At 41.3% G+C, this 25085-nt stretch overlaps 1 protein-coding gene across 11 annotated transcripts in view; it reads left to right on the forward strand.

Annotated features, from left to right (window-relative positions):
• Nucleotides 1-25085, forward strand: part of GPM6B (glycoprotein M6B) — a 110009-nt gene that overhangs the window by 69440 nt on the left and 15484 nt on the right. For 2 of the 11 annotated variants that reach the window (XM_051630915.1, XM_051630905.1), the window contains exon 1: nt 11766-11799. The exons of 3 other annotated variants lie outside the window; for them this stretch is intronic. In XM_051630915.1, the coding sequence (XP_051486875.1) occupies nt 11781-11799 (19 nt within the window). In that variant the 5' untranslated portion in view covers nt 11766-11780. Of the gene's footprint in view, nt 1-7980; nt 8270-11349; nt 11365-11765; nt 11800-15542; nt 15663-24710; nt 24743-25085 lie in introns of those variants that run through there. 6 more of the 11 variants (XM_051630983.1, XM_051630972.1, XM_051630955.1 and 3 more) reach the window with 6 other exon arrangements.

Raw genomic sequence — 25085 nt, forward strand, 5'->3', positions numbered from 1 at the left:
GGAGGCCAGTTGGAGGCTGGGATCCCGCTTCCATCTCCTTTTGGAGAAGCAAGTCCTTCTGCATTGGCTGCAGTGGGAGCCTGGCCATTGTGCAAGCCCTCCTTTGTGCAAAGCCTCAAAACCTGCTGGCCTGCAGAATGGCTCTTCCCACGAAACCACCAAAAAGCTCCAAGCTCAAGACACTTAAGAAGTTAGGCAAGACATAGTGATGGAAATGTATACTTGAGGGAATAATCCTGCCCTGGCAAGTGATTTTACTTGACAACCTATCTGGGAATCTAGCCTGAAAGCTGCTACTTTGTCCTTAACTCACCCTATAGTGCTTTTGTCTTCGTGCTCACTTTGTATTCAGGATCAACCACTGCAGAGGTTCGGCAAAAATCGAGGCCTGACATGATCCAGATGAAGCTCCAGTCACACTTGTTGTTAGCAAGTTAAGCCATTCCCTGTGCTATAAGGTAGAGAGAGTGGGGTTTTTTTAATGGTGCTGAACTCCCCAAGTGCACACTTAACTTTTTTATGGGTGCAAGTGAAAGACCTATTAAAACACTTCAGCGGCTGTTGTTTGTTGTCCACCAGTAGTGTTCTCAAAGGCACTGAAAAGCACAGAGAGAACTGCTACTTTATACATGACTGGGATCCCGATTGATGCAGTTAGAGAGGATTGGAAAAGCTGAGGCTGGTCGAAGGTGCCTGGCACATATTTAGTCGATGAGTTAATTGGACACCCTCAAAGTAGAACTTGCTAATGTCCTGCTGCTTTCGTAATGAGGATATCTGCTCTTGCAAAGAATATGACAATTAATTGGGGACCATTTTGTTAATGTCTTAACTGAGAATTTCATGACTACTGCTTTGTGTGTGAACAGAAACTGTATTTGCAATTCAAGAGGTGGTCCAGGCCTGCATGACAGCTCAGGTCCAGGATCTTCCCCAAAGTATAGTTTAATTATGTTGGAATGGGCATCACTACTGGGGAAAGAGCTACTGTATCAGTGACATACAAGGTACTGAAACATTAAACAATGAATTTTAGTACCCTGTACCAATCATTATTTTGATGTTTTCTTTTATATCAACATTTTGACTGCTGAAATACATGACCTTTTCAAAACATTGACACACAACTGCCCAATAATCCATCAGTGGGTCTTGGAGTGATGGACATCTGAGCCTGGCTGTGGTTGGGCCAGCCTTTGAACCTGTCATACAATGTGAGCAGATAATGGTGTGTAAGGAATGGTGCTCTGGCCACACAGTTTAGCTCTGCCCCAAACTCCAGTCTGACACGGGGTAGCTTGGTTCTCAGCCCTGAAATCCTGAGCTGGAGGAGACCATAGCACTGGTATTGTGCTTAGTTTTGCATTCACTAGTAAATTTAGTACCTATTGCATGACTCTGTAAATTAGTTTGCACTCCTCATTGTGGTTCTGGTGATACTGATAAGGATTTTCTGCTCAATAAAAATATTATTGTAATCATATGCATGTTTTCTTCATATACATACATATACACATACACGTTTTCTCCATATGTATACACACATACATCTGTATCTATGATTTATGTATGTAATCCCTCATGAAATTCAGAGGTGTCTTCATCCCTGTCTCTCCCCATGCCCCTTCAATGTGGGGTACTTTTTATAATGAGTGTTCCTGGTTTCTTTCTGGGGAGCTGTAGGGTTTTGTAATTCTTTGTATTTCCCTGCTTTTTTCCATGCTTTGTGAAGAGGCTGGACTGAGGCCAAGATTGAAGAACAAAACGAGTACTGAATAGATGAGAGATTGTAGGTGGGGTGCTGAAGTCTATGCAAAGAGTGGGAGTGCAACTTTGAAAATCAGAACTGGATATAAAGTTAACACAGGATTTTCTGATTAAATCTGACTTTGTGGAGCAGCAGAGTAAGCTTGTGTCAGGGCTGAACTCTGTGAAGTTTAGATTTATTTATAGATGGAGAAAAAAAAATCAACAGGTAGCCTCCCAATACCAATCCTGTCTCGTGTTTAGAGACTAAGCAGCTGTATTAGCAGGAATGTATTACAATGATACAAATGTATTACAGTGTTGCCTTTGCTGTGTTCTAAAACTCTGGCAGAAATAGCTCTTCTACCAGTACAGGACTTATTTCTACTTAAGTGCTAGAAAATGCAACATAAGTATCTAGCGTGCTATTTCAGTATGTCCAAGCGCTTAGGAACTCTTGTTAGTCTTCCGAGGTGGTAGTAGGCTTTAGCAACAATTTTGGAGACTAGGGTTTGTAGCAAAAGCCACTTAGGTTGGATTGTCTTCAAGGCGCAGAATTAAGGGAGCAAAGACAAAAGACCTGAGCATATTGTTTTCCTGCTGCACTGCAGCATTCCTGCTGCTGCCAAATGTGTGACTCGTGGCAGGGGGATGGAGCTCAAGCATGACAAGCTGAGAATCTCCTCTCTATCGTGAAGGTGACAGAGAGAGAGAGCAAGAAAAGGTGGTTATGTGTGCCAAAATCAAGAACCTAGCTCTTAAAATGATGGAGGAGCATTTGAAGTGCAGTTGAAAGGTTGCCATTGCTGAACAGAGAATGTATTGAGTAACTCAAAGTCTTGTTTTGCTGCCTAATTTTAAATGCAAAGCATTTAAAACTTGCCATGCATTACACTTGTAGGAAACTATGCATGCTGTCATAAAATTGTTGAGCTGGAGTAGAAGTTGAAGATGACCATTGGGGCTGACACACTGAATGCTGCTTGCTGAATGAGATCTGCTTCTGGTGGAGGTGCTAGGATGTCTTTGCTTTCGTTTTCTCTGTTTCTGCACTCTTTCAGCTGTGGTGTAAATGGGCTCCAGTTTGTCAGGATTTTTCTTTCTGGCTTGCCAAGAGCGTGGTGCTGCTTCAGGCAGCCTCACAGGAGTGGGATGCAGGAGGTGATGTTGCTTCCAGCTCATTTTCAAGTGTCCCCTATTTTGTTTTCATTTGTATTGCTTTTCCTCAGAAGTTTTTGGTGTAGTTGAGATTTCTGTATTCTTTGTGTTGGAGCTTTGAATTATTTTCTGTAGGTCTGTTTTTTTAAATGCAAGTTTCTTATACCCAGAAAACCCTTACTAAAGCCACTAGTTAGGATAAAGAAATAATATCTAGCTTTTTTTTTTTAATTACTTCTGTGTCATTGACTGCCTTTCATAAGCTGAAATGGACCTTCCAGCTGCTTAAGAGCATCATCAACCTTTGCTTTCATTTTGACTTCGATTATAGCTCTTCAGGTTTTTTTTCTTTGGTAGCTTTTACATCTCTGCTGTTTGAGTCATCTTTGAGACTAGGATTTGATGAGACTTAGCTACTGGAAAAGCCGTACAGAACCAGTTATTCACTCTTTAAGGGATTTCCCCCAACCTTCCCCCCCAACTTTATGTTCCAAATAAAGATTAGCCAGTTAGCCATCCATGTATGTTCTGGATTTAGGCTTTTTATTGCCTTTCATTCTCTCCAGTGGCTGTGACTGCAACAGGCTAAAGCTGGAAGCTAGCAGGCCAGCCAGAGAAATGTATGAAACCAAACAACTGAACAGCATCTGCTTTGCCTGCCTGCTTGCTGCCAGGTGCTTAGCTTGGCAGCAGTTATTGCCTTCTCACTGTTAAGGTCTGCTCACCCTCCCGAATTTACCTGCATCAGTTAACTCAGTGATTTTCTTTGGTTGCAGACTTAACCACTATCATGCTTAAGCCTTTAGTTTGGCCCATTCTACAGAAATCCAAGTTTGAGATCCCTAAGTGCATGCAGTGAAGACTCATGTTCTTTAGTAGTCTGTATTTTATACTGTGGTAAAAGTGCAGATTTTTTTCTACTGTTACTTGTTCATTAATTTTGATATAATTTTCCTAGTAGTTTAGTATGTCTGAAAGAATGGTCCTCTTTTTTTTTAAAAAAAAAAAGAACTTGCCAGGTATATGACTGTTGCACAACTAACAGCTTGTTCACATGCTTTGATTTTATCCATGTGGAAAATTTGCCTGCTTTTGCATAAGTGTTTCGAGTAGCTTTTATACTCCAGTCTTGGGTAACTGGTCTAAACCTGGACTGAACAGAAGCAGTTATGTTGAGAGACATACAAAGTGGCTGCATGTGTATTTGTTCTTTCTGTTGAATATTTTTGCATATTTCCTAAAAAAAAAAAAAAAAAAAAAAAATTAAATTAAAACATTTATCTTATGACTTGTCTTTAAAATCAGTTATTTGGAATACATTTCAGACTTGTTTGAGGGGCAGTCTCTGAATTTCAACTTCTGTGTCTCAGATCTCTTAAGCTAATTTCCAGTTTCTCTTTAAGTATGTGAGATCAGTCTTTATTACAGGTTTGTGAAGCCTCTATAGAGCTGGCAAGTGTGTATTCGTCTCCTGAAGAATTTTCTGTAGCTTATGATAGAGCTCCTCAGCCTTTAGGAATGTAAACTAGATTCAGTGACATTAAAGATAGATGTTCAACAGGAATTGGCACATGAACAGAGTTGGGGTTTTAATACCTTTTTTTTTTTTTCAACTCAAGAGCAAGTTTTTACTTGACTAAGAAAATGATCAACTGTTTGTTTTGTGTTTTTTTTTTTGTTTTTTAAGCTAGATAAAATAGATTAAAACTTCTTTTTCAAAAACTATTTTGCAGTGAATGTCAGACAGTCTGCTGTGCCTTCATGTACTTTGGTCCACTGCAGTTCTTTCTGAGGTTTGGCTGTAAGCTTAGAGCTGTGCTTTAGCAGCAGATACCCTTACAGCATGGCCTATCATCTCCTTTTCATTTTTATTTTGCTGGGCTGAACTCCTGAAATACAACTGGCCACCTACCCTGGTTGCTGATAGTCTAAATCAGCCTGGTCTGTACAGAATGTTTTTGATTAATATCTTTAAAGCATTTCTTCTTAATTTCTGCCTTTGTGACTTTGTCTTTTGCCATGTTGTCATAGGCATGGGCTTGATGTCTCCTCGTCTCATCACGTACTATGAAAGGGATGTATATAATTAAGGAGGGAGCATTGCATGAGACAAGTTGCTGGCTGAGATTAATGCTCAAAGTCCATGATCAGCACCCATGTAAGCACTGGAGGAAATATGTAGTTTGTTTTGTCTGCTGTGTTTATCAGTGATGGGACAGACGTTTGAAGATTATTAAATTACTTAAGATGATAAGTGCTTAAAACCCGACATATATTACAGCAATCTGGAAAGTAGTAAGGAAGGAGGGGAGAGAACTTTACACTCATGCATCACTTGAAGCTTTTAGAGGATGATTTACTAGGTAGAATTAATGCTTGGGACTGACAGCTACTGAAGTCTTCAGTCCAAGCTCTTGTGAAGTTAATTCTGGTACAGTGCACTGACTTCTTCTTTGCTCATTTGAGGAAGGGGTTATGCTGGGAGAAAATAGGAAAAATAGTCTACTAGCCTATTAGTTTTGTGTTTGTAAAACATCTGCTATGAAGACTTGAGCCTGCCTAGCAAAATCTGCTTGCCAGCAGGAAAAGCATGCAACTGTTTGAAGGAGCATCTCACTGATGCAGAATGGAGCGCTTCACTAATGGATTTCTTCCAGGGATAATGCTAACCAGAAGTTCTGTCTAATGTAGTTTTTGTTTAAAGAAAGGAAATTCCAGATGATGTTCATATTTTCTGTGTATTTATACTGATAAGTCCATTAATATTATACCATACAAACTAGTTTCTGAACAAGCCTGTTGTAACTTGGAGTAGTCAGAAGAAAGTTTTCAATCTTTTAAACTTTAACAGCTTCCAAAGAAAGTGAAGATCATTGAGAAATTGAGATCTTGACTATGACAGTAGCACGCAGAAGTGCCTACTGAACAATAAGAAGTTCCAAGAGGGAATTTTAATGTCAGAGGCAATCAACTGTTTTGACCAGCGACTAAAATTTGTGTGACTTTGAGCAAGTAATGTGTGTTTGCTGTGGATTTTTTATCTTACTAATGTTAAATGGGGGGGGAAACCCTTGCTCTTCTTAGAACTTTTTCTTTGCATAATCATTATTCCAAATCTGAAGAAGTTATTTCTTGACTTTTAGTAATGGTTCAAAGAACACAGCAAACACGTCATCTATGGTTTCACCTTTCAGCTGCTTCCATGCAGGAGAGCATTTGCAGTACATGGTCTTGCTGGGCAGGGATTTCAACATGTGCATGGACTGCTGTGTGGGCACTAGAGAAGGAGATTGGAGAAATACACCTTGCATCTGGGTTGAGGTCTCTGCTGAAGCTGCTGATTTGATTACCTTCAGGAAACCAGCCCCATTGCCTTGGGTTGCTTGCTGAGGATAACTTCATCTCTTCTACAAATAAGTTTCATTCTGCTTACAGAAAGTTTTGCTGAGGTGGTTGCTTCAACTGCAGATTTTTCTTGGACTCCAAAAAAGCTTTTGACACAAATGCTGGACATTTTTTGATGTTTTGATGCTGTGATATGAAACCTTAGGATAAGTCCAAGACCTCTTGGCAGCAGGGCTGCAGCATGTGTCTGAGCAGGAATGCCCAAAATAAAGTACCAACTATGGTGACCATGGTGAGAGAAGAGGATTTGTGCTATGGTTTCTTGTAAGACAAATGAACTTGGAAAGGTTGGGTCTGAGGGGTTTTTGTGCTTTTCAGTAGGCATCTACAGAAACAAAAATGCACAGCAAAATTGTGGGTGTAGTAGCTTCAACCAGAAGAGGCTGAATTGCAGCTACAAATCTTTGGACTTCTTCCCTCTTCCCACTTTCCTGATTGAATCTGTTATATGGAATATGCAGTGTGGAGGCTTAAACATCTCCAGCATTTGCTGAATCTGCTAGGCGTCTTTGCATCCTGCAGAATCAGGTGCAGCAGCTGGACCAGAGAAGCCAGCAAGACCACAGCCCATTACTCCATGGTTACTCTGTCATCCTACACACAAAAAGAAGTGTCTTTGGGCATGCCTGCCCTGTGCAATATGGCACACTGTGAGGCCATTGAAACGAGCAAAGTGATAAGCAAGGTAAATTAGACTCAGTACAGTACAGCCTTGAATATGTCAGTTATCTTGGGGTTTGGAAGGTGAATAATATCCCTGCGTGGTGTCACCTGTTCTGTGGCTCCCCAACATGTAGCTACTCAGTGCAGGCTGGGGACACCTGAAGTCACCTCGCAACAGTGTGATGTAGATGTGTCCTGGTTTTGTTGCTCTCAGAGCCGGGTTAGTACAGCTTGTTAGATCATGCTACAGTCTGTCTTTGATTTGACCAAATGTGCTTAACAGCATCTCTACACTCACTTCTAAGAATAGCTTTAGGTCTCTAATGGCAGACAATCTTTTAAAAACCCAAGCTATTTTCTTAAACATTTTATCCTTTAAAGTATTGCACGTGCATTTTAGGTGGCTTGAGCTTGCTTCCTTTCTGCTTCCTTGGATTTTTTGGTGTTTTTTTTTTTCCATTGTGCTTGCTAGGAAGAATTTTAAGTTTTCCGTGTGTGTGTGATATATATATATGTCCACTTTTGCTTTTATGCTTCTCTCACACAGTCTTTTGCTGTGGGTGAGCGGAACTTGCTTCGCAAAGAAAGCAAACAGAAAGAACAGACCCATCACCCCCTGCCCCCTGAAGGAGCAGAGGGCATGTGGAATAAATCAAAACGTGAAGCATAATAACGAAGTCCCATGGGAAAGGGAGCCTTGGCGATTGTGTGCTGGTGTGCACTCCCCTTGGAGACGGTGGCCAGGGGGCTCACCCCATGGCGGCCAGGGGACCTCTTTCTTTCTCGCCTGCATCTTCCCTCCCGATGTCACCAATCCATTCACCGCCTGGAGAATAGATTGACGTTCTCCGGGAGCCTTGGGAGACAGGAGAAAGAGGGAGAGAGAGTGGAGGGCTGAGGGGAGAAGGTGGCGTGAGCTGGTGAGGCTGGTCCCCGCAGCGCAGCGAGCCGGGGCCCGGTGGGGCGCAGGTTGGCTATTTTATAGCTGGGGACCGCGGTGACGTATGGCTGAGCGCTCGCTGGCACAGCTCCTCATGGACCAGTCAGCGGAGCGAAATTGAAGCTGACAAGACTTTTCTGGCATTTTGGAAAGGACTGTAATCTACTGTAGGGGAGAACAGAGCCGCTCAATCACCACCGCCGTAAATAGGAGACGGAAGGGAGTGAGAAAGGAGGCGAAGAGAAAAAGTGCTTGGTGGGGGGGGAGGGGGGGGGGCGGCATTTTTGGTGGATGGTATGAAGCCAGCCATGGAAACTGCAGCGGAGGAAAATGCAGAACAAAGCCAAGAGAAAAAAGGTACCCAGGGTTCTAACAATAGCCTGTTTAAATCTTTTCATTCAGGGGGCTTAAAGAGGTTTAGGCCAGTTTTGTCACTTTTTTCGAATAGCTCTTAAACAATCATTACTGCATCTTTGGGGTTTCAGCCGTCCTTTCCTGCATGGCTTGACGACAAATTAATAGAGCAGCAATCTTTCTGTCTGTGTCTGTATTTGCTCTGAATCTGTCCTAACCCTACCAGAAATTATATTTGTGAAAGAAGTCTTGTTTTTTTGCTGTGTCTTTGATGGATTTTGGTAAATTCGGTTTACAGAGGTAGCATGTGCCTGTGTGTTTGCATGTTGTTTTCAGAGCCATAGTCTGGTGTTTTCATCAAGACTAGCCTTGTAGCAAGGCTTTGCAAATGCAGTATGGGGAGACCTAGGTTATAACAACAGATTATAATATCACACAACCTTTGTGTAGTTAAATTGGTACCAAATGCTACTTTCAAATTTAAATTCATTTTCCATGGTGTCATCTAGCAAATTTTGCTCATGTAGAGATCTGCCTGTGCTATAATGGGGAATAATGCAATGAGTTTTGCAACATTAGGTTTCAGGATGTGTTAATGACCAAGAATTGCTGCTTAATGGAGAGAGCAATTCCATGGTAGTGGTTCTGTGGTAGGGTGATGGCAGTGCAGGAAGAGAGGTGCTTTATCTATCCCAGCTGTGCAGGTGATTTATTTGGTCTGGAGTACTGAACTTTAGAGGGTAAATTCAGCTAGCAAAAGACTGTTTTGTTTCTGCACAATATAATTCAGTGTAGCAGACTACTGTACAAATCATAGAAATATCTTTTTCCTAAATCATGCAGCATTAACAAATATATTAAAATTTCCACTGCCTTTGAACCTGATGTATGTCATTTATAAGCTGAGTATCTCATAGGTATAAGCAGCTTGATACACATTTCTCTAGATAGAACTGTTTCATTTTTTGTTAAAGAGGTTAGATATTAACATAGTGATAAATTCCGGTACTGTCCAGTACCGGATTTTGTTTTTCTACTTTGAATCTGATTCCTCCTACACACTTTGTAGAATTCAAACCTAGCTTCAGTTTCAAGTAAATGAAATTTGTCAAGTGATTAGACATAGTACTACATAATCCCTTAGGGATTTCACAAAAGGAGGTCCACTGATGAGAGATTAAACTCTGAAAGCCATTAGTGTGTATGGACAATAACCCACCTCACTGCAGATTTTGAGTAATTAATGTACAAAACATCCTAAGTACCTTGGCTATAAAACCATCTTGAACTCATAGATCATTCTTCCAAAATGACAATTTTTCCATCTGATTGATGAGTTTCCTTTAAACTGGTAGAACTCACGTACAATAAACACCAAAGTTATCCGTATGCATTAGCAGCTGTTCAAAATGAAATGTGTTGCTGAGTGTGTCTATGATGAGTTTATGGTTTCCTTTTTATTTTGGGAAGGATGAAAGCACAACATGTAGAACAGTAAATCTGTTACCAAGTCAAGGTGGTTGACCTTTTGTTTTCATAGGATGCAAGCGGGGGAAGTTCCTATCTTAATTTTACCATAATTTCCTAGTTTTTCTGTGATAATACTACACTTCAGATCTGTTAGATAGGTACGTGTATGTAACACTTCAAGGCTTTGTTCTTGCCAGTTCCCTAATTTCTGAAAGTAACACATGGTCTCTCACATTATGGTCTTTATTTCCATTCACTTAAATTGCCAATATGTTTCACAGCAAATTAAAATGCAGAAAAGTCAAACACTCCTACTTTCAATAGCAAAACAAATAACTCATCCTCCTGCAAATTTACTGCCATGAAGTGGTGATGTAGGAGACATACTCAGTTTGGGGGGAAGGTTTTTCCAAGGTGCTAAGACCACCAAGCCCAGTCGGGTTTTTGTGTGGGCTCAGCAGGCATCAGGTACCTCTGAAATAGCAGGATTTTTCAAATGAGCTCTTTCATCAGCAGATCTCGTGGAGAAAAATGAGCTTTTTCTCTGTGAAGAAACTTACAAGGAAATACTGCCGCTTTGTTTTGGGGTGTAAAATGGAAGCTGACCACTACAAAAATGTGTCTGTTTATTGTCCGGACTGTATCTCCTGCTGTCTGTGCCTTATGTGCTTGCCGGGCTTGCAACACTTGCTTCTTTTCTCTGAGATCCCACCTGGTCCTAACGTAGTGCCCATCTTTTGTGAGATGTCCTAGATTCAGTGATAGCAAGGCAACCACCACAGCTTGAAGCAACTGAAGTGATATCACAGTCTTTTAACTTTTCCTTCCAGAAATGAATTGCAAAGTCCAAGGAGATAAACCAGCATCTGAGGGGGTCTGGGGTATGTTGTTACTGGCAATGCTGAGCAAGAGAAGATCCTGAGCATTTCACTTTGGATATTCAGGTTGACATAGAGTATGCTTTACACTGCCAATTTCTGGGGCAACTATCTGCATTTAACTATGACCAATTGAACTTTAAGCTAGAAGTATTTTTTTTACTTTATCAGACTTTTTTAAACTACATGTTTCTGGATTCTGTGATGTACTGTAATCCTATAGAATAAATACTTGGAGGAAGTTGGACCAAGACTCCATGCTATCTATATCCAGGGCTCCCTGTACTTGTAAGGAGACTGTTGGAGGACAGTTCTGCCCCAGCACTTGGGATGAGCAGCAAGATCTGTTTTCCATTCGAGCACCCGATACAGTCAGATATGAATGGTGGTGCCACATAGGGACCAGTTTGTTTTTCCCTATCCCTATGGCAAATGTGGATGGCCAGCTATTTTTCATTGCAGCATAGCTGAAACGATTTACACAAGCTAACGTGCTTTATGAATACTTAGTGATTGGTAAACTAAATTTATTTATCACATTTAGATTTTTAAAGTTTACTAAATTTTATATCAAGTCCAGTTTTATATTCTAATTATTTTCATGAATCCCCTACTGGATTCAGGCAGTGGTATTACCCAGCTGATGGATTCAGTGTTTATCAGACATTTGTTTCCCTGCACCCAGATGAGTGGCTGCTGCCCCAGTTTTTTTAATTGGAAATGGAACAACACCCATGTTGATGGAGATAAGTAAGTCAGCTTTATGCTGTGTATCAGCAGCCCTTATCAGAGGAGAACACCATGAGCAAGCTGAAGCAAAATGTTTAACAGATACTTTACAGGGTTGCAGAACAGATTGGATGCATTTTAAAGATGAAGGTTTACAAATTATTACAAATGACAGGATTTATCTTGCAGGCATTAAATTAAATCAAAACGTGAGGACTGGGCAAGCAGATTTACTGAGGTGGAATAAGTAAGAAAAATGAAATGCCGTTTTACATCAGCAGTGAAGGATGTAGATTCTGATGCACATTAACAGAGACAAGAAGTTTCCTTTTTCATTTAGCTATGATTCTATACTGCCAAGTTGCAAAATTCAGACAAAACAAAACAAAACCCAACTGTGGATGATCATGGTGAATTTACCAATTACACTTGGGAGGATGGAAGAAAGCCATTATGGTAGGATGTAGTTTCCTTGTATGAATGCATACAATGTTCAAATTGCATGTGCTGTGCTGAGGAATAATGAAAACCAGCCTGAGCAGCTGTATCCAAGGTTTCTTTTAATTGGCTCTTCCCTACTAACATGCTCTCAATGAAAGAAGACCTCGTGCTTAGGAATGGCTTTGAGCTTTGATTGTTATTTTCATGGTATATGAAGCAATGCTTCTTATTTTAAACTCTAGATGGACAAATATGTGCTAGTCAAAAACAGAAAGAAAATACTTCACTTAAACACAGCTGTACAACTGCAGTACTGTAAATGAGACTGCTAAAGTGTGACATGAGAAAGGAGTGAATTACTGTGTGGTTTATTTCACGTTTAGCAAAGTTCTTTTTATGCAGTGAGCTTATGACATTTTGATGCATCACAGATAGATATATTTTTTGTTACAGTAAATTGAAAAAATTGCCTTTTTTTGTATACATGTTATAGTTATTAGCCAAAATTTTCAAACATACCCCTCTAATGTTAGGTTCATACTGTGATTTCACAGCTGTCAAGACATTTAAAGATTTTTTCATATCCTGCATATTTTTTTCCCATTTCAAGCAGTTTATTGGTATTTCAAATCCTCTGAAAACAGTAACTGGTTTAAGTATAAGTCTCTGAAGAACATGACCATAGGAAGAGAGGTCCAGCCCAGAGGGAATCTGGGCCACACGAAATTCTGGGGATAATAATTTGGCAGGCTTAGTGATTTAGGTTTTAATGAAAAGGATTTGGTTTCTAAATAGGAGAGGGTTGAAAAACACTTGGACAACATATTCATACTGGTCTGAGTGACCTCATGAAAACAGAAGGGCTAGACATATGTGCCACAGAATATGGAAACAGGGGCGGAGAAATCCAGATGGCACTGTACGTGCACAATGGACTCTGCAGTGGAAGCAAAGAGGCTGAAGAGGGGTGAGGGAGCCCCCTGACCTTTCCCCATTTTCTGGCCAGCCTTGCTCCTAATGCAGTATTTATCAGCAGCTCACCAGATCATAAATGGTCAAATGACAACCCCCTCTTGTTTCTGCGAACTGCTTCATCAGCTGTGACAGATGAATGTCATAACTTTGTTTCCTCCAGAACCATATGCTAAAGGCAGCAAGTGTGAGGATGTTGGGCACTGGAAATTTTTTTAACAGGAGTGCAAGATGATTCATCACAAATGAATATTGAACACCACAGCCACCATCAGTGTGCTTGCGCCGTGTGACATGACAACATTTTCAGTCCTGTAGCTGCTGCATCTGTGCAGGATCAAGCAGAACCTGGCTCAGACAGGAGGCCTTGAGCTGTGTGAGCTTGGCTGTCCATACAGTCTTGTAACCTAGTCCTGGGAATGCAATTTGTGTCCTTAGCTCCTGAAAAAGCAGAAGGTAAAGAAGTAACTTAAACATGTTTCAGTTCCTAATTATTCAGAGTTCACTGTTAATCTCTAATCCATACATACCACTTGCAGTATTTGTTATGCCACTGAAACCTGTGGGGCTTTTGACCTGGGAGTTATTTTGACTGGGTGGGTCCCAATGAATTCACCAAAATATACTCTTCAACTTCAGAGGTTGTGCCAGACATGCAAGTAGAGGCTACCAAACAGCCCGAAGAGCAGTGGATAAACTGAGATTCTTTATGGAGTTTGAACCATCTCCTAATAAAGGGAAAAGTATTTCAAAGGGAGGTTATTTCAAAACCAGAAATTACTAATTAAAAAAGCCCAACTTCATAGAATATTTTCACATTACAAAAATGCTACAAAGTTTTCATGCCATCTCCACATTTCAAGGTTTGATGTTTGCCCCACAGTAGACAGTGGTGACTTCACCACCACCATCATCGCCTCAGGCTAGGGGAGAAAGCCAGCTGTCTGCTCTGCTGCTCTGAGCCAGGGGATTTTGTTGCTGCTGCAGGAGAATTCTGTTGTGGGTTCAGGCCTGTTAGGATAAAATCCTTTTGCTGTCAAAGGTTTGGTCTAGATGCTGATGCAATGCAAATGAAGAATTTTGGTTTGTTCCTGGAAGTCTTTGTAGCTAGTTGTTTTTAATTTACTTATTTTTAAACCTGAATCCATTACTGATACCCAGTAAGTAGCTTCAAAGAAGGAGGTAGTAGACAGTTGGAAGGGAGGGGGGAGTCAGTATGCAATGCTAGCAAATAATTCTGTTATTTTATGTCTAATTCCGTGATTATAGTGTTCCTTGTTATCTCATGAACAAGGTTGTTCCTGTGTAAGCAGAAGGAGATTATATCATCCTGAGCATGCACAGTCATTTTGGAACGATGACTTCAACAGATTTTGTATGTGGTTATGTTCTTAAGATGCAGATTTCACCTTTCCTAAAAGGAAGGATAAGCTGCAGCAAGTGGAAAAACGTCTTTTAGGAAAAATATATTACTTGATACCTGCTTGTTGGTTTGTGCTTGAGTTGTAGAGAAGGGAGAAATGCCCAGCTACACAGTATCCTTTAGAGAGCTATTGATGTTAAGTTTGCATCCCAAACCCAAAAGACTGTTTGAATATTGGAGTTCATTCCCTAGGAGCTAAACAGATTCTTGTTTCGCCTCTAGATCCAACATTTGAATTCAAAGTTAAGATTATTTTTTTTTTGTCTTCTTGACATATGCAAATATAGCTGTGCCAAACTTGTCATTGCCGCAGCAGCAGCAAAACCATGTGAGAGAAGCACCAGGTCAAGGACCTTCCTAGGTTCTCACAGGCCAGAAATTTCATGGCATTCCTACTCCCACTGACCCCCAAAATTTGTCTCTGTTCTAGTCTATGATAGATGGGTTTTCAGCTTCAGAATCTGCACTTCCTGCACCTGCTGAAATGCTGCTTAAGTCGGGTTTATTTTAGCTGGAGGTGATGGTTATTTTTTATTTTAATCCCCTCAGGGTGGGACTGTGGTACATTTTATATAAAGATTTGTCTGTCTTTCCCTGGCACCCGTGGCAAAGCCATAGCAGTGTAAAGGGGGGGACATGTTGGTTTGAAAGTGACTTTGATGTTGTTTTGCCAGTGGCCTCTTTCAGGGAGTTCAGAAGCCCTGAGCTGATGAGTATGTGAGTGGGTCAGCTGTGTCACTGTGTGTGGGGTCTTGTTGCTAAACTTCATCTGTCCCCTGAAAAGATGAGGAGGAGAACTGCTCTCCTTCATTGTAAACTGGGAATAAGTCTGTTTTAAAGTACTTCGTCCAGATTTTTGGATGTGAGGAGAGCCTGGATGAAATTAAGCCCATGACTTTTTACTAATGTAAGAAAGTAATGGCAGAAACTCATGCGTTTGCGCCACCTCTGCATATTATAATCACAATTTCCATTGGCTGATTTAAGGTCTTTTAAAAAAACCCAAAAGATAACAAGGTTTTCCAGAACTTTGTCTTCCTTTACTTCTGGAGCAGAGCTCTTTGCCATAGACAAAGAGAGGGAGATGTGAGAGTGGGAGGGGGGAAGGAATAGGGTCCTTTTTTTCATTGTTTAATACAAATCCTAGGTAGAATTTTAGCTCTTCAACCTCTCTTAACACCTGTGTAACTGTCTCCCTGTCATTGTCCCTCCCAACCTCTCTCTTGCTTTGGTAAAGTTATGTAGTTTCAGTTCTGAGACTACAGCGTGTTTTTCTGGGCTCTTACTATTAAAGTTAAATGACTGAAAGTGCTGAACTAAAACTTGCTGGTGACACTGACTTTTTACCACCTAAAATTGGCAGTGATCACCAGACCAGAAATGGAAATTGGCAGGTACCACTGGATGTACAGGAGTTCAAGGCCACACCGGTACCATCATGTGCCAGCATTGAGAGGCAATATTAGTCCTTTGGGGATTCAAGGTAAATAAGGGGCTGGGTGAGAGGGAAGTGGAGAGTTCAGAAATTATAGTAACGTATACTTAATGATTTGCACTAGTCCTAACAGTTTAAGATAAATGTCCTTCTGTTTTACTTGTTTTGTTTGTTAAGGCTGTAAGGAGTCTAGTTCTTCTGTATGGATATTTGACACAAATTTACATGTGGTTGGTTGTTAATGTTTGAAAGGCAATAACCTGTGGTGAGGGACACCTCCCTCTTAACTGTGCTGCCTGATTGCTTCAGAACTGTTTACAGATGAGACATCATATTATGGGTTTTGTATGGAGATGAAACTATCAAACTGATCAGCCACAGATGCTGTAATTGACACTAAATTGGTGATAGAACACCTGATTTACTGATCTCCTACAGTATGCTTCCTAGACAATATTCTGTGGTTTTGTTTGCATTTTTCCCTAGGTAGAAGCAGTAAGTCTGTATGTCACAGTCTAAAGGAGGATTTCAGCTGAGGGTTTAAAAATTGTTTGGTCATTCTACATGCCTGTCCTTTCAATATCTGGCTTGAGTCCTCAAAAACATCCTGTTTTGTTTTCCTGAAGCTTCATTTTAAGAGATTGGGGTGAAATTTAGTTTTGAAGCATCTTATAGAGGCACCTGAAATCAAGCACACGATTGATTGCTTTGGAAAATTCCAGTCTGGCTGAGAGTTAACACAGCAAAGGATATAAATGCTCAAAGATAGCATTTGTAGCTAGCTCTATCCAGCAATCCTCTTCTCCTTATGGAGCTGATTGACTGAAGCCTGCTTGACAGCTTGTTTGCTGGAGATGCCTGCCCACGCATCAGAGACTTCTAACAGCAACTACAGGGAAATATTCACCAAAGCTTGCTGCCTAATCCCTCCCTTTTCCATTATATTTTCACACGTTTATTCTTTAGGATTCAAATGTTTATGTATTTTAAAATGTTGCTTTTTTTTTCCCCAAAAAAACCCATTGAGTTGCATATCATGATCTCTGTCTGCAATAACAATATTAATTTTGGCCATAATTTATGATAAATGACCTGGGTGACAGACTTGATGCTGCCAGAAGACATTCCAAGACTTCAGATCAGTGCACGTGGGATATTTTATACAAGGGAGAAATACTTCAGGAAGGAGTGACAGATTGTGAATGCTGCCTTCCTGGGAAGGAGAACATGGAGGGAGCAGGCTGGGTTCCTGGTTATCAGGATCTTGTGCCCTGTCAGCTGTCCCCAGTGATGAGACAGGTCTGTATGTGCTGGCACAGATGAGCCAGGATGCAGAAGAGATGCGCAGCCTTATGTCACAGCAGCTGGGAGTCTGACACCTAAAATGGTGCTAGAAACCCTGGTTTAGACAACTGAACCCTATACAGGCTGCCTTTGGAAGCTTCCGGAAATAATATGCAGGTAAATGTGCCATGGAGGAGTTGAAGATGAAAAGCTTCTTGCTGTTAAGGGGGAGGGGAGAAAACCCACCAACAAAGGCCAGCAGTGCCAATTGAAGGGAGGGTGCTTTAAATGGCTGCACTGAAAGAAACTAAAAGGGTTTTAGGCAGCAATGAAACTAATCTGAACAGGTCTGAATAAGACGAATCTACTGGTGATGAATTAGCCACAGTGAAAATATTGGTCTTTGCTCCTTTCCTGTGAATTGGAGGGAAAATGTCACTTCAGTCACAACACAAGTCACAGCTGTAACATGCCTCTCCCTTCAGTGCTGACATACGGCTCCCTGCTGTTGGGTGGCATTGGTTACTGTGCTGAGATAAACTCTCGATTTCTTTGACAAGCTGCATTGTTTCTTGGGTGCCTTTGCAGTACAGATATTTCTACTTTGCCTCCTCTGTCAGTGTCCAAATAGACATCACTAGCAGAGCACCTCTGTGGCAGTCCTCATGGCAGCCATCTCTTCTCTCAGGGTGTCCATGTATGACATCATCTCCCTTCCCCATTTTAATCTGGCACTAGAGCAACACGGGAAGAGTCAGCGTGAGATATTCACTGCAGTCCTGGAGCCAAGACATCCCCAGAACACCTGCAAACTTAATGAGCCTTTCAAAATATCTAAAACAATTTTTTCCCCAGGAAACAAAGTACCACCTTTTTCTTTAGTAAAAGAAACTTAGCAGTGCTTGTTTAACATCAGCTTAGATGTAGGCATGCTTCCAGACTGAGTGGGTGTTGTTTACTTCATGGGAATCTTTCTGTTTTTTTTTTAAACTTTCTTCCTCTGGATTCTGGGAGGTGTTCATCTGCTTTTTGAGCTCCTAAGGGCATGTGAATGTGGAATATCTCACTGAAACAGCCTGCTCCCTTAGTGAAGCAAGCTTAAATTTTGAAAATTGTGTGGTGGAGACTCAACTGGGGAAATTCCTGCAGGAAAGCTGTTGCAGGGCAAAGGATCTCTGCAGTTGTCGTTTAGGTATCTTACTGCTTCTCTAGTTCCATAGTGGTGTAAATGTTTGAGAAGATCTTGACAGCTTCGCTTACCTTCCAGATCTTAGATCCACCAGATTGAGGTGTGTCACTCCAAACCATTTTTGGCCCTCAGCTCTAGGGAGAGAGGGGTTGTGTTTCTGTTTGCTTCTTTGTGGCTAGGGAGGAATCAACTGGGGAAGCAGTCTGTAGCTGTGGCTGAAATCCAGTATGGGAGAACTCTTGCTCTCCTGCTGGGTGCTGAAGGCTGATGGAGAGTGGTGAGTTAAAGCTGCCAGAAAGGTGGAGCTAAGAGTCTCAACTCCAATCATCCAGGTAAGATAATCACCTTTGATTTAAGTCAGCTTTAAGAATGGTTCAGATGAGTACAAATGGCTCTGGAAGCTTGTTGAATCTAGGAAGCCCAGTTGTCCTTACAGGAAGTTTCACAGAACTGCTGAAGTACCCATGGGACTGAAGTGCTTAGGTGCTTTTGGACCTCCTGCAGCAAGCCTGTCTAGACCTCTAGGCATTTTAATATCTTTGGCAGTCTACCTATCGCTTGTTCTGTTTTACCTCTTTGACTTGAATTTGTCAAAAATAATCACCTGGGCTGGCACCTACTGAAGCAGCAGTTCTTCCATATTGACCTTACTGAGTGTTTTTCCAAGAAAGCAAAAATAGGTGAAGCAAAGAGAGTGAGGACAGAAAGGAGGAATGTCTTCAGGCACATTGAGTGCTAAGCTGTTGATATGTCAGCTGAGAGCAACGGCCACAGCTGGGCCCTGAGGCTGCCCTTGCAGGTGCATTGTGTTTGCACTTTGAGCTCTGCGTGTCCAAAGAAGGGCAAGGAAGCTGGTGAAGGCTCTAGAGAACAAGTCCTATGAAGAGTGGCTGAAGAATTAGGATTCTCTAGTCTGGAGAAAAGGAAGCTGAGGGGACACCTTATTGCTCTCTACAACTACCTGAAAGGAGGTTGTAGCCAGGTGGGGGTTGGTCTCTCTCCTAAGTAGCAAGGGACAGGACAAGAGGAAATTACCTCAAGTTGGGCCAGGGGAGGTTTAGATTGTATATTAGGAAAAATGTATTCACTGAAATGGTTATCAGGCATTTGAACAGGCTGCCCAGGGAAGTGGTGGAGTCACCATCCCTGGAGGTATTTGAGAGACCAGTAGACGTGGTGCTTAGGGACATGGTTTAGTGGTGGACTTGGCAGTGTGCTAGGTTAATGGTTGGACTCAATGATCTTAAAGGTTTTTTCCAACCAAAATGATTCTATGATTCTGATTCAATGAGTCCTTCCACATGCTCACGCTGTGCGAAAGTCCCAGGGGTTATTCTGTTAGTAAAACACTAGAACGAGCATCCAGGAGGAATAATGCCAAAGCCTATATCAGTACTGCTTGAGCTACTCCTTATGTGAGAAGTCTCTTTTTACATCCCCTTCTTTTTTTTTTCTGCAGAAGCAGCTTACAGCTAACAAATAACCATCCTCAAGAATTCTCTTATAAAGCTGTTTGAAGTGAGGCCTTTTCCAAAGTATGAATTAGTTGTTTTTTGTTGTTTTTTTTTTTCTTCTACTGTGGTTTCCACTGTTCCGTGGGCCAAAAGTATAACAGTGAAGACATTAATTAAAATTCTAAAACTTTTCCCTGACCTTTGTCCAAGAGGAATAAAGCTGGACAAGAGCAATTCTCTCGTCCTACTGTCTCCTGAGGCAGCAACATTCTTCCCATTCAGGTCTGACTCCTCGCTCTCACACAGCAAATGCCTGGGATGGGTGCTTGCAATTAGCGTTGATGTAGTCATTCATATTTCATAGATTGCATTGTCTGAAAAAGGTGCCTTCAGAACACCTGTGGGCTTAATGAGCCTTGCAGAGAGTGGGAATGATACAGGTGGGGAGTATGTGTATATCAATGAATTTTAAGAAGATAAATTAGATAAGGCCTCCAAAAGACCACTCAGATCATCTGTCCTCGCATTAAACAGGTTTGATTCCTGCAGTGGGAATGCTAATATTTTTTTTCTTAAAGAAGCGCTGGTTTGAGCCTGAGATTTGAAGAAAACATGGGATTATATTTACTGCTGTCTGTTCTTAGACTCTTCTCTGTGTCATTTAACAGCACCCAGAAGAGAGAAATCTTGCCTTAGTTAAACAACCTTTTCCCCAATTTGAACATCATATTTTCTTTAGTGAAAGGAAAAAAAAAAAGCTTTTTTATAATCTCTGCAGGGTGTTTTGTTTTTTTGTTAATCATGTTAGGAAAAAAAAAAAAGCACTTGATTTTAAACCTATGCTTATTGCTTTATTGCTGGGCTATTCAGGAGCAGCTTATTATCATTACTTATACAGTACCACAGAGATATTGGTGCTTTATGGACTTAAAAAGGGGTCTTTGAGGCTGTGAGTTGCTTGTTCTTCATGGGCACCAGCTCTCCTACTTCCTCTGTGCCCATTACAACATGGGAGGCAAGAACAAGTATTTTTAGTTCCCGGCTACACAAGAATGTGGAAGAATCTAATGGAGTTTAAAGATGGCAGGCTTAAAACTGATAATGGACAATAAATACCTTCTCAGAAGCGGGGAGATTGCTCCACGACAGCAGTGAAACCAAATATCTGTATCAAGAGATATCTGGAGAAATTGTAATTAATTCTGATGACCTTCAGGAAGGAGCTACTTGTTCTTTGAGTAGTTGTTAAATAGTAGAGAATGGAATGAGATTTTCTGGACGGATCAGACTACCCCAGATCTCACTGTTTAACTTGAATGAAGCATTTTGTGCTAGCCACCGTGGAGGGCGAGAGTGGTGGTCATGCTGGATTTCAGCAAGAAATCTGTGGCAGCCCTGGTAGCTGTGGTCTCCAATCACAGATACTGTACTGTCTGGGAAGGAGTTTTTATTGATTTACAGCTCTGGAAGACAGGGATGCAAACACGGGGGGGGGAGATTGTCAGTTTGGCTAGACTAGAGTGTCCTTGCATTAGATCTGCTGGCTTTCATGAAGTATTTGCTTTCAGTAGAAGTTAATTTCACAAGTTCAAATTTGGGGAGGACAAAAAGACAAAATTAAGAAAGGTTGAACTTGAAAGGAATTCTTCTGTGGAGGAGCTCTAAGAGCTTTGTGGGAGGAAAATAAAAGAATTTTCTCTATCTGAGCTCATCAGTTATTTAGTCCATTTAATATACTTAATCCTAAAGCGTGCCAAGCATTTATCATAACTAATAACAGAAGTTTTAGCTTTGTGTCATGTTCTGTAAATCAGCAAAATTTAAAATAAATGGAAATAGGATAGAACTTCAACAAAGACATCCATACAATTTAACACACAGTCTTTTTATTTTAGTGCCCCTATCAAAGTATGAAGAGAAATTTGTCTGTCACAGCCTTTAAACTTAACCTTTTTAAGATTAAATGTTTTATCTTATTGTACGGTTGCCGCTGACCCTTGGCTGCTGGTGTGAGTGACAGATGTGAGAAGTAAAGTTATTTTAGTGCCAGGTACTGACTTATTCTCACACAGGGAAGGAGGAGGTAAATTCCATTTCTGATTCTGAGATATTAGTGTACTTCTGCATCCCTCACTGCTTCCCCTGTAGGCATCAATCATTCTGTAAGGTATGAAAATGTACATCCTAGCATGCATAAGCCATTCAGAATGGAGATTTTAAATAGTCAGCAGGTGGCAGAAAGCAAAATTGGCATTTGCTTTTATTGACATAAAGTTCATTTTCTGACAAAGATCCATGGTAGTTTAGGAGTCCGACAGTATTATGCACACTACATGCTGGGTAACCTTCGGCACTGGGGAAACAGGATCTGAATGTAAAGTATTAGAGTTCTCCCCTTACAGTTATTTGTGAGTGGGGAGTAATGCTCCCAACACCAGGTTCCTGTGGAAGGGTAATAAATGAGCCCAATTTACGTGTTGTGTAGTGTGTTTTCTTCCCTTGGGTTTCTTGCAACCTTCTTTTTGTTAAAATAGTTCCTTTGCTCATGCTCTCTTGAGCTGTGGTGCTGAAGCCAACAGATTGTGGTTTTGTGGTGGAATGTGTCAATGTAATTTCTACCACATATTAACTGGACAGACATCCAATATGCCAGGATTTCTAAAAATACATTACACAATTACAGGAAGTAAGCTATAAGAAAAAACGATGCCCATTGCTTCATCAGTCTGAACAGCAAGCCAGATTTATAGGAGAGAAAGAAATTAAACTTCTAAGGAAAAGAAAGTGGTAACCAACTCAGAAAACAGCCATGGGAGCCTGGAGGTTTAGCTCCTTGAAATGGAAGGCTTTTCAAAACTTCCTTCAAGTTTTCTTTGTTCCTTGTGACCTTGATAGTGGGATTTATGGTTTGTACCTGAGATACATTGCAGCACTAGCTTGACCAAGGAGGAGTTTAGGACATTATAGGACAGGCTGGTTTTCTCTCCAGGAATTATCATGTTTTCCATACTTCACTTTGAGGAACACCTTTGTGAACATGTGTTTGTCTCAGCTTTTCAAATTTGGGCTTCAAGAGTTGATGTGTGAATTTCTTTGGGCAAGCCTTGGGAATAGTCAAGACAGCCGCCTCATCCCATTGCATTGTCTTTTGTAATTTCTGAAGCACAGATTTGTCAGTCCATGCATCTTGAGCTTAGTAGGATGAGTTAGATGCTGAGAATTGCTTTGCTTTTTTTTTTTTTTTTAAGACAGCTTTCCATTAATTCGGCATTACCTTGCTTTCTGAGTTTAAATCTTAAAGCCATACTTAAAGTACCAAAGAAGGTTTAGCCACACAATTGCCATTCGACGTGGGAAATGGAGCAGCTAAGCCCCTGCATGTATGCAATAGCTTGTACACTGCTGGGTGGATTGTATAATTCTTCTTCATATATTAAGCACCCAAGTGCCGATTTGTGTACATATGTAGGTTCATCCTTTACCAGTTTCCTGTGACTGATAGTTTCCAGGAGGTTAAAAGAATAGCTGGTTCCTGCTTTGTTTTTTTTTCCTCTTCTCTTTTTTTTTGTCCTTTAGCAAGAATATTTGTGTGTGTGTGTGTTTAATAGCATTCATTCCCTAGAGAATAATCTCAGTCCTTGTTTTAGCTGGCCTCCTTCTGAGAGTGTGTTAAATCTGTAGCCAAGATCACAGGCAGCTCTGGGCAAATCATTGGGCTGTTATTAACCTGCCTCCATGGCAACTGCTGCTTGCCAGCCTGAGGACAAAAAATGTTTTTATTCTGCTGAGTTGCACAAAAGGTTCTAGTGATGCCTTACACAAAATGGCCATTGAAAAGGGAGATGCAGGGATGTGTGTTTGTGCTGTACAGTTTCATATTTAAATTGTTTTGCACTGCTTTGTTGGAAGTGGATATACAGATGAAAAGTACAGCATGTTGGTCATATGGAAAGTAAAAGCTACTAGAAAATTAGAACTAAACTTATTTTAATGCTACTTAATTTTGTCAACTTGAGTTCAGAGGCCTTCTGCCTTCACTTGTCATCAGTGCAAGTTACTGTGTGAGCGGGAACTAGGCAAACATGTCATAGGCTTTCAGTTGTACTGTGAGAAGATACTTGCTCACTTGGGGTTACAGAGAAAGACCATAAAGCAGGTTGCCTGGAAAGCTTTCATTTTTTAAGAAATCCTCTATTTTGCTTAAGTGCTAGTTTGGGAAGTTTAGTCAATGTATCTTAGTGCTTGATGAGCTTTAAACTTCAGCTGCTCCTGTTGGTACTGTTTTAGGCTTGCTTTAAAACAAAATTATAAAACCACCTGTATCGCTTAGGCGAGGCATGGACTTAAGCTCCTCATACAGAGTGCTCACATCAAGATCTGTGGGGGGTCTGGCAGCCCCAGCACTATAATGAGATTGCATCCTGCAGTTAGCTACCCTCTGGTAGGAGGCTGTGGAGTTCTGCTGTCGATTTGGGTGCAGAATGGCTATGGATGGATAGATACTGTCTCTTGGAAATGTGCTGGTTTGGGATGCTTCCTGTTCTTTCAAGCTGGCAGCTCACTATTTTCCTGTGAATTGATATCACTCTGCTTCCTGCTTTCGTCTTGGTGCAAGGACAAGTAGTTTCTGCAGTCCCACATTTGGGCAGTTTTCTTTGCTTTTGCTCAAAATAGTGTGGTTGCTTTAGAGACCTCTCAGGATGTCTACCCTGGTCTACACTGATAAAATGAAGGCCTTGCAGATATTGTGACACCTTTATATCTGGCTGGTAGAAGAAGAAATAAAGAGCATGGCCACAAAGATGCTATAAGCAGCTGCCAGCCTCCAGGAGGTGAAAGTGGCTCTGCTGCTGTCGGCTTGTGTTCAAAGGTTTGGGGATTAGTGGCAAATACTGCCATGTGTTCAGGTGGTAAGGAATCCAACAAACTCTCCAGGGCAAATGTTCTGCTGGTGGCTTGGAAAGCTGGCTGTGAGGTATGGGGTACTGGGAGAGAAGATACCTAGTTCGGGGCTGTTAATTGTGAGTTCTGGGTCTACATCACTTAAATTTTGTCAAGCAGGACGCTCCCATTTTCCAAAACTGGCAGCTTTTCTTTCAGAGCTCAGCAGTCCCTTACCTTTGCTTCCAGCTGTTCTGATTTCCTTTCTCTGATGGGATCCTGCTGTGAAGCACGCTGTGGATCAACCTCTTCCATGCCAAGTAATGATCTAGTGTTTAGTCACCTTCTCCTTTAGTAGCATGGCCTGAAAGGCTGTTCGTTTTGTGCTGGCCTGTGGCCATGTGTGTTGAGCATTGCCTGCTGGATCTGAGCATGGCTACTCTTGGATAATCCTTCTCTGCTAATCCTGCGCCAGGTGCAAGCATTTCTTGGATTAACTCTGGGAGGTTTGGACCTGACCTGGGAGCAGATGCTGCGGAGGCGAGCCAGCCTCACGTGTACAACTGCTGTTCTGTTTCACTTATGAGCTGCACTCGGGTAGATTACCAAGAGCAGAGGATTGCTCTGCAAGGTCTGATGTCTGAACTCAACTCTGGACTTGGG

This window comes from Apus apus, chromosome 1 (assembly GCF_020740795.1).
Source record: "Apus apus isolate bApuApu2 chromosome 1, bApuApu2.pri.cur, whole genome shotgun sequence".
Classification (NCBI taxonomy): domain Eukaryota; kingdom Metazoa; phylum Chordata; class Aves; order Apodiformes; family Apodidae; genus Apus; species Apus apus.